At 38.9% G+C, this 13,113-nt stretch overlaps 1 protein-coding gene across 4 annotated transcripts in view; it reads right to left on the minus strand.

Moving 5' to 3' along the window:
- Nucleotides 1-13,113, minus strand: part of SYTL5 (synaptotagmin like 5) — a 235,749-nt gene that overhangs the window by 10,682 nt on the left and 211,954 nt on the right. For all 4 annotated transcript variants that reach the window (XM_079122865.1, XM_079122864.1, XM_079122862.1 and 1 more), the window contains 2 exons: nt 11,353-11,514; nt 58-166 (listed from right to left, as the gene is read on the minus strand). In XM_079122865.1, the coding sequence (XP_078978991.1) occupies nt 58-166; nt 11,353-11,514 (271 nt within the window). The remainder of the gene's footprint in view (nt 1-57; nt 167-11,352; nt 11,515-13,113) is intronic.

Consider the following 13,113-nt stretch of genomic DNA (forward strand, 5'->3'; position numbering starts at 1 on the left):
ATTCCGTACTTACAAAAATAGAATGCCATTGATCAAAGTCACTGATTTTTACTCTACCTTGAAGCTGTCCGTGTGGAAGCATTAGGTACTCCTCTGGAGGAATGTAACGTAAAACAACTGTTAGCTCTCCTTTGTATTGAAGGCCAATATCAGCAGCAAACTCCACCTGGCCAAGGGAAGACAAGAAAGAGGTGAAATGCTTGGCATAGTGTACTGCAACCCATGTTTGAATGTACAATACTTACTTGGTGGTTTAAATGTGACAATTCATTCCCATTCACATATGTTAGTTCTTATTGGGTCGAGATGACTTATAAGAAAAGAAAGGCTAGAAAAGTATACTAAGATATTTGCATATAAATTTTAACATTAAAGTAAAAGGAATTTGAAAGGAGATATATTACACACATTTTGTCCCTCAACGGATATTAAGAGAAACATTGAAAATTGAGCTATCACTGGTCATTTGCATACTGTATGCAGTATGAGGCAGGAATAAATACAGCACTAAAAACACCTCCAGAAGTTACTTCTCCATGTCTGGCTTGGATGTCTCAAAGCTTTTCTAAGTGATCAGGGAAGGAAAGCAGACAGTAATGCTTGATTCACAATGGACTGCCAGTCACCCATTATTGAAGGCAGTATTGGTAACTTACAACATCGAAATTCAATGTGAATAAAAATATGAAATAAAAAAATTCAATGTGGAGAAAATGGTTCACTTGAATATTGCTGATGGGGATGTAAAATGATATGGTCACTCTAAATAACAGGCTTATAATTTCTCCTAAGACTAAACATGCAACTACCATGCAACCTAGAAATTACATGTTGGGGCATTTATCCCAGAGAAATGAAAAATTATGTTCACACAAACTCGAATACTAATATTCCTATCAGTTTTATTTGTAATAACAAAAAACTGGCAACAACCCAGATATCCTTCAACAGGTTAACAGTTAAGCAAATTGTGGTACATCCATACCATGAACTACTAACCAGAAACAAAAACCAACAGCTATTGATACATGCAACAACTTGGGGGGATCTCTAGAGAACTATGAGTGAAGAAAGTTGGTCTCAGAAGTGCACATACTTGTCAGGCATGGTTGCAAATGCCTGTTATCCCAGCAGCTCGGGAGGCTGAGGCAGGAGGAGACTGAGTTCAAAACCATCCTGAGCTAATTAGCAAGGCCCTAAGCCTAAGGCCCTAACTTAGTGAGATTCTGCTCTAAATTAAATACTAAAAACAGGCTGGGGATGTGGCTCAGTGGTTAAGTGCCCCTGGGTTCAATATCCAGAATCCAAAAAAAAAAAAAAAAAAAAAAAAAAAAACCCAAAATAAAAAAGAAAGCCATCAAAACCCAAAAACCAGGATCATTACAAAGAAAAAAAAAAAATCCTTGCCTGACTTTCAGTACTGTGTGGATGGTGGTAAAACTTATCACTAAGGGTGGAAAAGCACTTGAAATGTTTTATTCAATCTTTTCCCAGGAGCAAAAATGACTTTATATGGCAAAACAGTCTAATACTTAATCTTATTAATTTTAAATAAATTGTTTTTGTAAAAAGACTTTTCTTATTGTTTGAAAATTTTCAGTAGGGCTAGGGGGCATGGCTCAGTGATAGAGCATTTGCCTGTCATGTATGAGGACCCGGGTTCCATTCCCAGCACTACAAAATCAATTTTTTTCCAGTAAATTTTAGTATATATGTGGAAATTTTATATTTATTTATTTTTTGGTACTTGGGATTGAATCCAGGGGCACTTAACCACTGAGCCACATCCTCTACCCTTTTTAAAATTTCTTTTACTTAGAGTCAGGGTCTCACTAAGTTGCCCAGGGCCTCGCTAAGTTGCCCAGGGCCTCGCTAAGTTGCTGAGGCTGGTTTTGACTTGAGATCCTCCTGCTTCAGCCTCCTGAGCTGCTGGTATTACAAGTGTGTGCCACCACACCTGACCTGGAAAATTTTAATGAACATTATGGCAAATTAAAGATAATCACTACTTCTTTGATGCTACAGTTAATGTGAGGTGGGTATTTGTCCCCTCTCTTTGGATTTGAGTGGGTTTTGTGTTACTTTTATTAGGAGAACATGGAAGAAGTGGCAATGGGACAGTTTCTGGGCCCAGGTCTTAAAATTGACAGCTTCTACTTCCTTTCTTGGCATACATATTTTTGGGATGCTCCCTCTGGGAATCCATGTTGTGAGAGGATGAAGCCATATGGAGAAGCCACATGTAGGTGGCTTCCAGTTTGCACGCTTAGCTGAATTTCCTGCTGGTAACCAACATCAGTGTGGGATATGAAAGTGCTTGGACTTGACCAACCAGTTGAGCCTTCAGGTGATGTGAATCTCAGGCAACCATTTGCTGAAACTGCTCAAGAGGCCTTCAGTGAGAACTACCTAAATGATCTGTAAGCCCAAAAAATCACGAGAGATAATCATAGATTGTTGTTTTAAGTCACTAAGGTTTACATTCATATGCTATACTGCCATACTTAACCAGAGAAGACTTTATTTGCTTTGGGGTGAGATCTTTGGCTAGGAAAATATGTTGGGGCCAGGCGCAGTGGTGCATACCTGTAATCTCAGTGGCTCTAGAGGATGAGGCAGGAGGATCAAGAGTTCAAAGTCAGCCTCAGCAACTTAGCAAGGCCCTAAGCAACTCAGCAAGACCCTAAATAAGGTATAAAAAAAGGGGCTGGGAATATGGCTCAGTGGTTAAGTTCTGTTGCTTTTCAACTTAAATTAAAATATACTGGTGATGTATAAAATAGACCTCAAGTCTTATGAAAGTAGAACACAATATAGATGAAGCCCTTATACATTATAATTACAAACAAAAGGAAGTTAAAAGATGGAGGTTATCTTGCAGACTGCACATATCTAACATCTCAGGGTGTAGTTCTGGTACTTTTTCTAGAAGATTCCAAGGTAACACCCTCTCTTGGCATATTACCATTTCCATTCTGCAACCAACTCCCACTCAAAATATGATAGTGAATTGAATTGAATTGAATTCAATTCTGCTAACATATTTGGAATGCTTACTTTGTACAAAGTACTTTGCTAAGTGCTGTGGGAACACAAAAGACACAGACCCTGCTTTCAATGAGTTTTCAGTCTACCCAGGAGACATTTGCGGTAAAAACTCTATTAATCTACCCACATTTAACTGACTCATCAGATGAATTAATGTTCTCCATCCCCAATGAAGAGCAGGATCCTCTCTACAAAGATCATTGTGTCTGGTTCCATGAGTAGAAATATTTGCTCACCAAGAGTCCCCTGCATTAGTCCCCTAAGCAATTTGTGCTAGCCTATTTGTATAATTTGATGTCATATAAATTGATTCATGCAAAAGAAAGCTGTTAGTATAAAAATTTAAGTTGTATATTTCAGAAGAATCTAAGATCCCAAAACAAGGTTGCCATTATTTAGGCATGGCTTTAAACTGTAAAACATTAGAAAAATATCATGAGCATTAAGAAAGATTTTTGCATTTGGTTTACTCTGAAAGCATTCTTGCTTTTTTTTTTTTTTTTTTTTTTTTTTTTTTTTTTTGGCAGGGGGTGCCTGGGATTTAGGGGTATTCTACCACTGAGCCACATTCCCAAACCTTTTAATTTTTTTAAATTTTGAGACAGGATCTCACTAAATTGCCCAGGCTGGCCTGGAACTTGTGATACTCCTGTCTCAGCCTCTCGAGTAGCTTGGATTACAGGTGTGCGCCACTGCACCCAGTTGAAAGTATTCATACGTTCTTGTTTCACTTTAGAAAAATTCAAGTGAGAATGTTGATGATGCATTAGGGGGTAAAATTAATTACAGAAAGATATGCCAGAATTTTAATTACTGAACCCATAGTCAAACAAAATTGTGTCTATATTGGAAGATGTGCATATGAATGGACATTTATTTGTTTTAAATTAAAATAAATATTTAAGAAAAACATTGGGAAACTGAAGTAATCAAACCAGCATATTACTGGCACAGAAACAGACACACAGACCATTGGAACAGAACAGAGAACCCAAAAATAAATCCACATATTTATGGTTAATTGATTTTCAACTAAGATACCAAGAACATACAATCATGTAAGTCTCTTCAATAATTGGTGTTAGGAAAACTGCAAAAGAATGAAATTAAACCCTTATACCACATAAAAAATCAAGTCAAGATTAGAAACTTTATGTAAGACCTGAAATGCTAAAATTAGCAGAAGAAAATAGGGGAAAAATTTCATGACATTGGTCTTGGCAATCATTTTTGGGATATGACCCCTAAAACACAGTCAACAAAAACAAAAATAGATAAGCAGGATGGCATCCAACTGAAGCACTTCTGGCAGAGGAAATAATCAACAGAGTGAGAAAACAACCTAGGAAATGGGAGAAAATATTTGCAATCTGTACATGTGACAAATGCATAAAAATGCATAAAGAAATGCATAAAATGCATAAAGAAATCAAATAACCTGATTAAGAATAGGCAAAGGGCTGGGTGCAGTAGCACATCCCTGTAATCTCAGCACATACTCAAGAGGATCACAAGTTCAAGGCCAGCCTTGACAATGTAGCAAGATCCTGTCTCAAAATAAAAAAGGACTAGGGATGTAGCTCAGTGGTAGAGCACCCCTGGTTCCATACCCAATACCAAAACATAAAAATAAATAGACAAAGGATATTAAAGACATTTCCCAAAAAAGGAAATGCAAGTGGTCAACAGGTTTATGAAAAAATACTTAAAATCACTAATCATTAGAGAAACACAAATTAAAACTATAGTGAGACATCACCTCAAACCTGTTAAAATGGCATTATCAAAAGGATGAAAGATAAGAAAAGGAGAAAATATAGGGAAAAGGGAACACTTTGCATGCCATTGGTAGGAATGCAAATTAGTATCAGCCATTATGGAAAACAGCATGGTGGCTCCTCAAAAAATTAAAACTACAACTACCATATGACCCAGCAATTCCATTACTAGGAGTATATCCAAAGGAAATGAAATCAGTATACTGAAGAAGAGTTATCTACACTATTATATTCATTATAGCACTATCCAAACAGTCAAGTTATGAAACAAACCAAAGCACCCATCAATGGGTATATGGGTAAAGAAAACATGGCACACAAATGCAATATATAATACTATTCTGCCCTTAAAAAGGAAAGCCTGCCCTTTGCGGCAACACGGATGAAACTGGGGGACATTATGTTAAGTGAAATAATCCAGGCACAGAAAGACAAATACTGCATGATCTCACTTATTCATGGAATCATAAAAAAATTGAACTCATGGAAGTAGAGAGGAGAAAAATCACTACCAGAGGCTGAGGGTGGTGGAATTCGGTGTGGGACATGTTGAGGAAATGTTGATCAAAAGGACACAAAATTTCTAGATGGAAATGACATCCATTGTAAAACAAAAATGTTGACTATGGTTAATAGTGATGTACTCTTAATTTTATTTATTTATTTATTTATTTATTTATTTATTTATTTATTTATTTATTGCCACCAGGGATTGAGCCCAGGGGCGCTTAACCACTGAGCCACATCCCCAGTTCTTTTTAATTTTAATTTTGAGACAGGGTCTTGCTAAGTTACTTAGGGCCTCACTAAGTTGCTGAGGCTGGCCTTAAATTTGCAATGCTCCTGCCTCATACTCTCGAGCTGCTGGGATTACAGGACTGTGTCACCACACCCAGATTTGCCAGGAATTTTTAAGTATTCTCATCACAAAAAAAATGTGAAGTAATGATGTGTTAATCATCTTGATTTAACTATTCTACAATGTATTATTATTGTATTTCACAAAATAACATCTTGTACATAAAAACTATATATAATTTGTCTGTCAATTCAGAAAACTAATTGTTATTAATAATTAAAATATTAAAAATGCTTTGAGCGAAAGTCTTTGAATGTGGGGGGGTTTCTATGACTTTATTATTAATTGATCTGTTATTGGTCCTCTTTGCTTCTATTACACAGAAAGTTTAATGTCAGACAAACTGGGACTGCCACTGCAACACAAAGAAAGAGATTAGGCTGGATTGGGATCAGGAGGTGACTCTTGCATGGTTCTTAAAGAATGGGACAAATGACAACAAATAAAGATGGAATGCAAAGAAGGTTAGTGTGGGTTGAGAAAGCAGAATGAGAAAAATATGACAGGGACTATGTAGAATGTATTTAGGGACTGGGAGGAAGTTGGGAATGACTAGGGATGTTTGTGTGCAGATAGGCACTAGCAAGGAATATGGAATTATCTATTTTGTGTGTGTACATGTGTACATGTGTGGGTGTACATGTTTTTCTCTTTTTTTAATTTGTTCTTTTTAGATATACATGACAATAGAGTGTGTTTTGACATATTATACATACACGGAGTATAACTTCCCATTCTTGTGTTTGTACATGATGTGGAGTTACACTGGTAATGTACTCAAAGATGAACATAGGAAAGTAATGTCCTATTCATTCTACTGTCTTTCCTATTCCCATCCCCCCTCCCTTCCCTTCATTCCTCTTGGTCTAATCCAATGAACTTCTATTCTTCCCTCCTCACCTTATTGTGAATTAGCATCTGCATATCAGAGAGAACCTTTGACCTTTGGTTTTGGGGGATTGGTTTATTTCACTTGGCATGATAGTCTCCAGCTCCATCCATTTATTGGCAAATGCTATAATTTCATTCTTCTTAACGGCTGAGTAATGTGCCATTGTGTATATATACCACAATTTCTTTATCCATTTATCTGTCGATGGGCATCTAGGTTAGTTCCAAAGCTTAGCTATTGTGAATTCTGCTTCTATAAACACTGATATGGCTGCTTCACTGTAGTATGCTGATTTTAAGTCCTTTGTTGTATATCTGGGTCAAATCGTGGTTCCATTTCAAGTTTTCTGAGGAATCGCCATTTAAGTATCTATTTTGAATTCCCCAGACCTTAAAAGCATTACTTTAAAGTATTTTATTAGTAAGGATACCAGGGAGTGGGACTAAAAAGTAAAGAATGCTCAACAAGTGTGTGATATCACATGAAGCTCTGTGGAGTCAACTTTTGCTCCTTGTGATGGAGAACTTTGGAGACATGACACATGGAGATGTCCCAAGAAGAAGCAAGGGGTGGAAATGTTAATGGTCCTTCACCCATCAGTCACTGACCAAGGACTCTGTCCTCAACCTCTGGGGGACTTCCGTTGCCAGGCATTCCGACTCTCCATGCCCACAGACCAAGCCCACTCCAGCAACCTGAGGGTTCCTCTCCTACAAAGATTGGTAGGTATTGACTGGTTAGTGTGAAAGCCACAGGGAGCCACATTTGCCTGAAAATGGGAGCATGGACATTCTGGGCTGTGACAGAAGGCTAGGTCATATCAAGAGAGTACTGAGCATTGATTCAAATCATCATCCTAAAGTAGTAGGAAACTAAAAAGACTATCTGAGAAGGAGTGTGAAATAATCAGATGATAAATGGGTGGAACTGGAGACTATCATGCTATGTGAAATAAGCCAATCCCCCAAACCAGAGGATGAATGTTCTCTCCGATTTGTGGATGCTAACCCCAAACAAGGGAAGTTGGGGAGGGGAATAATAGAAATCCATTGGATTAGACAAAGGGGAATGAAGGGAAGGGAGTTGGGGAGGAATAGGAAAGACAGTAGAATGAATGGGACATCACTTTCCTATGTTCACGTATGAATACACGACCAGTGAAACTCCACATCAGGTACAACCACAAGAATGGGAAGTTACACTCCACGTATGTAGGATATGTCAAAATACACTCTACTGTCATGTATATCTAAAAAGAATAAATTAACACATGCAACAAAAAGAAAAAAAAGAATTGGATGACACCCACCATCTTCTGCTTCCTCAAAAGAGAGACCCACTTTCCATCAGCTCAATAAACAGAAAATTTCCAGTGCATTTACAGGTATAATGTGGGATGATAAATTACAGATCAAAGTTTGCCCAAACTGCTAAGCCTAGAGTATTTTTGCTAAATAATTTAAAAGCTAAAGCTAGAGCAAAATGTAAGTTCCAGAACTTACATTTACTCTCTGCCTGAAGACAGAAAAAGAATGTTTCCTTGGAAAACCACTTAATCAGGCTGTCGATTTTCAGAAGTCCTTGTTTTTATAATAGCACCTCATGGGAAAGCTTGAAAGGCAATTCATACTGACAAACACTTCTTGTCTGACTACCTAACATGCCTTTCAGAAGGATAATGAGTTATAGCTAATAAATAGTTCCATGTCATGCAATAAAATGGAAGTTATACTGTGAAACTACTTTATGGTACTTGAGTTTGACATCTTGAATTCTTTCTCTGTCTGTACCAGCCTCCTCACTGGCTTCTGCTGTGAGACCTAACACAAACAAAGCAAAGTACCAAATGACTTTCAGCAACATAGAGCAACATAGAGTCAGTAAGCAATAAGGTAGTATGTTTTTTGCCATTCCCATTATAAAAGGATGTCCAAAGTATTTTGGAATGTTTAAGAACTATTAATTCTGGTTCCTCTTTATTAGGGAAGTCGGTCCTTGTAGCTCATGCTTCACTTCCTCAGCTGGATAATCTACCAGAAACATCAGATCTCCAGAGCTGCTCATACCATATCTGCAGCTGTTGGAGTACCTACTGCACTGAATGACTGAGAATAAAGTGACTCTTCACATAGCTGACCCATAATCAGCCATGTACAGTCCAGCTGCTCTAGTTTAGATCTGGAATGTCCCCCAAAGGCCTACAAGGGAAAGGGTTCATTCCCAGCCTTTGATGCTATTGGGAGGGAGGGAACCTTCAATAGGAGTGCTGTAGTGGGAGGAAGTTAGGTTACTGGGGGTCATGCCATCGGAAGGAATATTGGGATCCTGATCTTTTCCTGTCTCTCTTTTTCTTTCTGGCTACTGTGAAGTCAATAGGCCTTTTCCACCACAAGCTCCCATCATTGGTATACTGCCTCACCACAGGTCCAAAACCAACTGGATCAATAAAACTGAGAACCAAAATAAATCTTCCTTTTTAAGAAGTTGATTATTTCAAGTATTTTGTCACAGCAATGGAAAGCTGATCAATGTACCACCAGCTCAACATACAGAGCATGCCTTCACGCCTGTCCTCCCCAGTTTTGGAAGGCATGGTATCTTAAAGCAAATCTGAGTCTTCAGCCTTTCTTCTAAATGTGTAAGAGTAGGATTGGCAGAGGGTGATGATGTAGATTAGAGACACTAGCTTCTTTTGGGTTCCCCAGTTTAGGTTTGGTAAACTCTGTGGTAAAGATTCTTATGCAGCCGGGTGCTGTGGAGCCCGACTGTAATCCCAGCAGGTCGGGAGGCTGAGGCAGGAGGATCTCGAGTGCAAAGCCAGCCTCAATGACTTAGTGAGGCCCTAAGCAACTCAGTGAGACCCTGTCTCTAAATATAATACAAAATAGGGCTGGGGATGTGGCTCTGTGGTTGACGGCTGCCGAGTTCAAACCCTGGGAAAACCCCCCCCCAAAAAAAAAACAATTCTTATGCAAATGATTTATTAAGGAAGAGATCCCTTGAGAGACCAGTGAAGGGTGGGAGATGCAGGTACAATCTTGGGTACCTGATGTGGTAGGGTAGTTCTGGAGGATAATGAACACTTTGGCATTTTTCTCTCTCAGCAAGGAAAGTAGGTTTTCACACTCCCCCACCTGTTGGTTATTGACTAAGAGCTGCCTTGTGGCTGGGGTACAAAACCTCTCAGGAATAAATGACTCTGTGTGGGTAAAAGCTATAGTAATCTGAGGCCAGGTTTCTAAAAAAGAATCTCAGGTGGAGGCTGTCAAGGGAAATCTAGAATGATTCAAAATCTGAGGAGATCTAGCAAAGGACTGATGGTGTTCCAGACAGTGGACACAATCCGAATTTTTATCTTCAGCAGGCTCAGAGAGACCGAGAGAAGCTTGCCGTTTATGATGGAAAGGAAACCACCCAATGGCAACGCGGAGGTGATTACCTTGGAAAACTGTGACCTTAAGCACAAAAGATGTCTTGGAGAGCAAAGTCTTTTAGTCAATTCCAGGAAAATAACTGGAAAGATGCTGCATTTCTCTTCAAACTGATTTTCAAAGAGCCCCTATATATCTCCCTGCCGTCCCCTGCCAGTACTGCCAACCCCAGAACCCTGGGTGCTTAACCACTGAGCCACATCCCCAGTTCTTTTTATTTTTTTATTTTGAGACAGGATCTCACTAAGTTGCTTAGGGCCTTGCTAAGTTGTCAAGGCTGACCTCGAACTTGTGATCTTCCTGCCTCAGCCTCCCAAGTCTCTGGGATTAAAGGTGTGCACCACCACACCTGGCTTTTACTCTTGACTTAGAAATTACTATAAATGGGGGCTGGGGAGATAGCTCAGCTGGTAGAGTGCTTGCCTTGCAAGCACAAGGCCCTGAGTTCAATCCCCATTACCGCAAAAAAAAAAAAAAAAAAAAAAAAAAAAAAAGAAATTACTATAAATGTAGAGGACACTCTCGTTGCTTAGAGCAAATCCAAGGAACTGTTGGTCTAGATTAAAATATGACATACTACACTGGTGCTTAATTTCTAGAATCAGCTCTAAACTTGTTTTTCTGATTGTAACTCAAGGCCTGGGTTATGAATCTCAAAAGTATGAATGTAGTAAACCAGATACTTTGGTTCACTTCCTCAAGTGAACCAAGGCAAGACTATTCTGTTTATGGTCTGTAGAGAATGCAAAACAGAGGTAATGCTTTATAGCATGATCAATCTCAAATATATGTTTGATTTTTCCTTTGTGAAAATGAAAAATCTTTCTCTTTTTATTTTTTTGGTACTGGTAATTGAACTCAGAGGTTCTTTACCATTGAGATACATCTCCAGCTCTTTTTATTTTTTAATTTGAGACAGGGTCATGCTAAATTACTGAGGCTGGCCTCCAATTTAAGACCCTCCTGCCTCAGCCTCCTGAGTCACTGGGAATACAGGTATGCACCATCACATTTGACTGACTTTCTTATTCCAATAGGATCATACAATGTGTTTTTCATGGTCACCCATGAAGATTCTCAAATGATGAATGCATTTTTAGAAATAAAATTAATAATACATATGGGTATACAGCTTGCATTATCAGACAAACTATATTGATGAAGTTTTTAGAACAATGGTATTACAATGTTTGCTATAATATTATTCCAAAATATGCTCAACTAATCTTTGTAGATTATCACTAGAAACTTGGAAGCCTTCCTACTCTTCAGGCCTATGACATCAACTTTGCTCAAACTCGCCAGACGGCATAACTGTTTGACTAATCTGGAAGTATTTCCCACCTTAGGCTGAAGCACAAACCATTCATCACATGGATTTTCAAAGTTCCATGAGTCAAAAGGAATCTCCACCTCTCCGAGGAAGCTGTTATGTCCAAATCGATCATAGTGCCAGACTGAGAGCTGCAGAGTTCTTGTTTCCAATTGGGTATGGCTGATGGTATACTGCAAATGAGATTTATAACATCACACTCCAAAATGAGGGTTCTGTCCAATTCCTGGACAGGTTGACATTTACCTCCATCATCTTTCAGATCACAGACATGAGAAATAGGAACAAAACAAACACAAAGAAAACTTTCTTTGCTTCTGCAACAATTGAGGTTCTGTTTCATAAATTCATTTTGCACCACACCTGGTGCTGAAGCACATATCAATAAATTATTTGGGGGGAAGAGCAATACACTCCAGATATAGAATTTTAAAAATTAGGTGATGAAGCTTCTCCTCTTTCCAATTTTACCTGGTTTTCATTTGCCTATTTATTTTTTTCACATCTACCTTGTAGTTCAAGGTTTAATATATCAATTCTCCAACTTCTCTGTTGTATTTATTCATAATGAAACCTCTTAAGTCCCCCCCAAATTGGGGTACATTGTCATTCTTGTTGACGATGAGAAGCTTCTAGAAACCATACTTCATAAAGCCTGGTCTAAACACAGAGGTGAAGATGAACACACAGAGTGAGCAGACGGATGATATTACTGGATAGCTTTTTCTTTTGCAGCATAACGGTACAGAGGGCCGCAAGCCCACGCTCCCACCAACCTTCTGCTCATTCCATGAAATCACCATATGGGTCAGGATTCAGACTGACTGATTTCTCTCTATTTATGTATTTGTACCAGGGATTGAACCCAGGGGTGCTTGCTTTATCACTGAACTATATTCCCAACCCTCTTTATTTTGAGACATGGTCTCATTAAGTTGTTTAGGGCCTTGCTATGTTGCTGAGGCTGGCCTCAAACTTGTGATCCTCCTGCCTCAGCCTCCTGAGTTGCTGGGATTGCAGGCATGCACCACTGATTTCTGATCTTGGATTTGTGATTATTTCTGTCCTTGCTACTACTGTCAATATTAACTTTTGTTCCCTGCTTCCTGAATTTATCCCACCACTATGTTTACCTGTTCTGCTTGGGCTTGTCTTTGCTACTTTGTTATGGCCACTGGATTTGCCTTCTGCTTGTATTTATTCATTTTTCAGTTTGGCCTGTCTTGATATTGGCTCCTGTCTCCAAACATGACTTCACTGAACCATGTGGGCTCATGGCTTTTTGCCATCACCAATTTCCTCCCACGCTAGAGTCTGACCCCATCATTCTGGGCACAAGTCCATACATTTTCCTGGGATTGGCAATAACTTCTACATTTTTTGTTGTTGTTTGTTTGTTTGCTTGCTTGTTTGTTCTGCACTGAGGATTGGACCCAGAGGCACTTAACCACTGAGTCACATCCCCAGCCCTTTTTATGATTTATTTAGAGACAGGGTCTTGTTAAGCTGCTTAGGGCCTCACTAAATTACTGAGGCTGGCATTGAACTCACGATCTTCCTGCCTCAGCCTCCTGAGCTGCTGGGATTACAGCTGTGAGCCACCACACCTGGCAACTTCCACATTTCATTCTCTCTAAATATTTCATATCAGGTAAGACTGACCTAGGGTGAAAGAAGGGGTTGTTATTTGGAAGCCCATTAGAAATAGAAATATCTTTAGGATTAGGACCTGGGTTATATTTTATCTAGGCCATTTCTCTGACATTGCTTAA

Source organism: Sciurus vulgaris (genome assembly GCF_902686455.1).
Source record: "Sciurus vulgaris genome assembly, chromosome: X".
In the NCBI taxonomy this organism is placed as follows: Eukaryota; Metazoa; Chordata; class Mammalia; order Rodentia; family Sciuridae; genus Sciurus; species Sciurus vulgaris.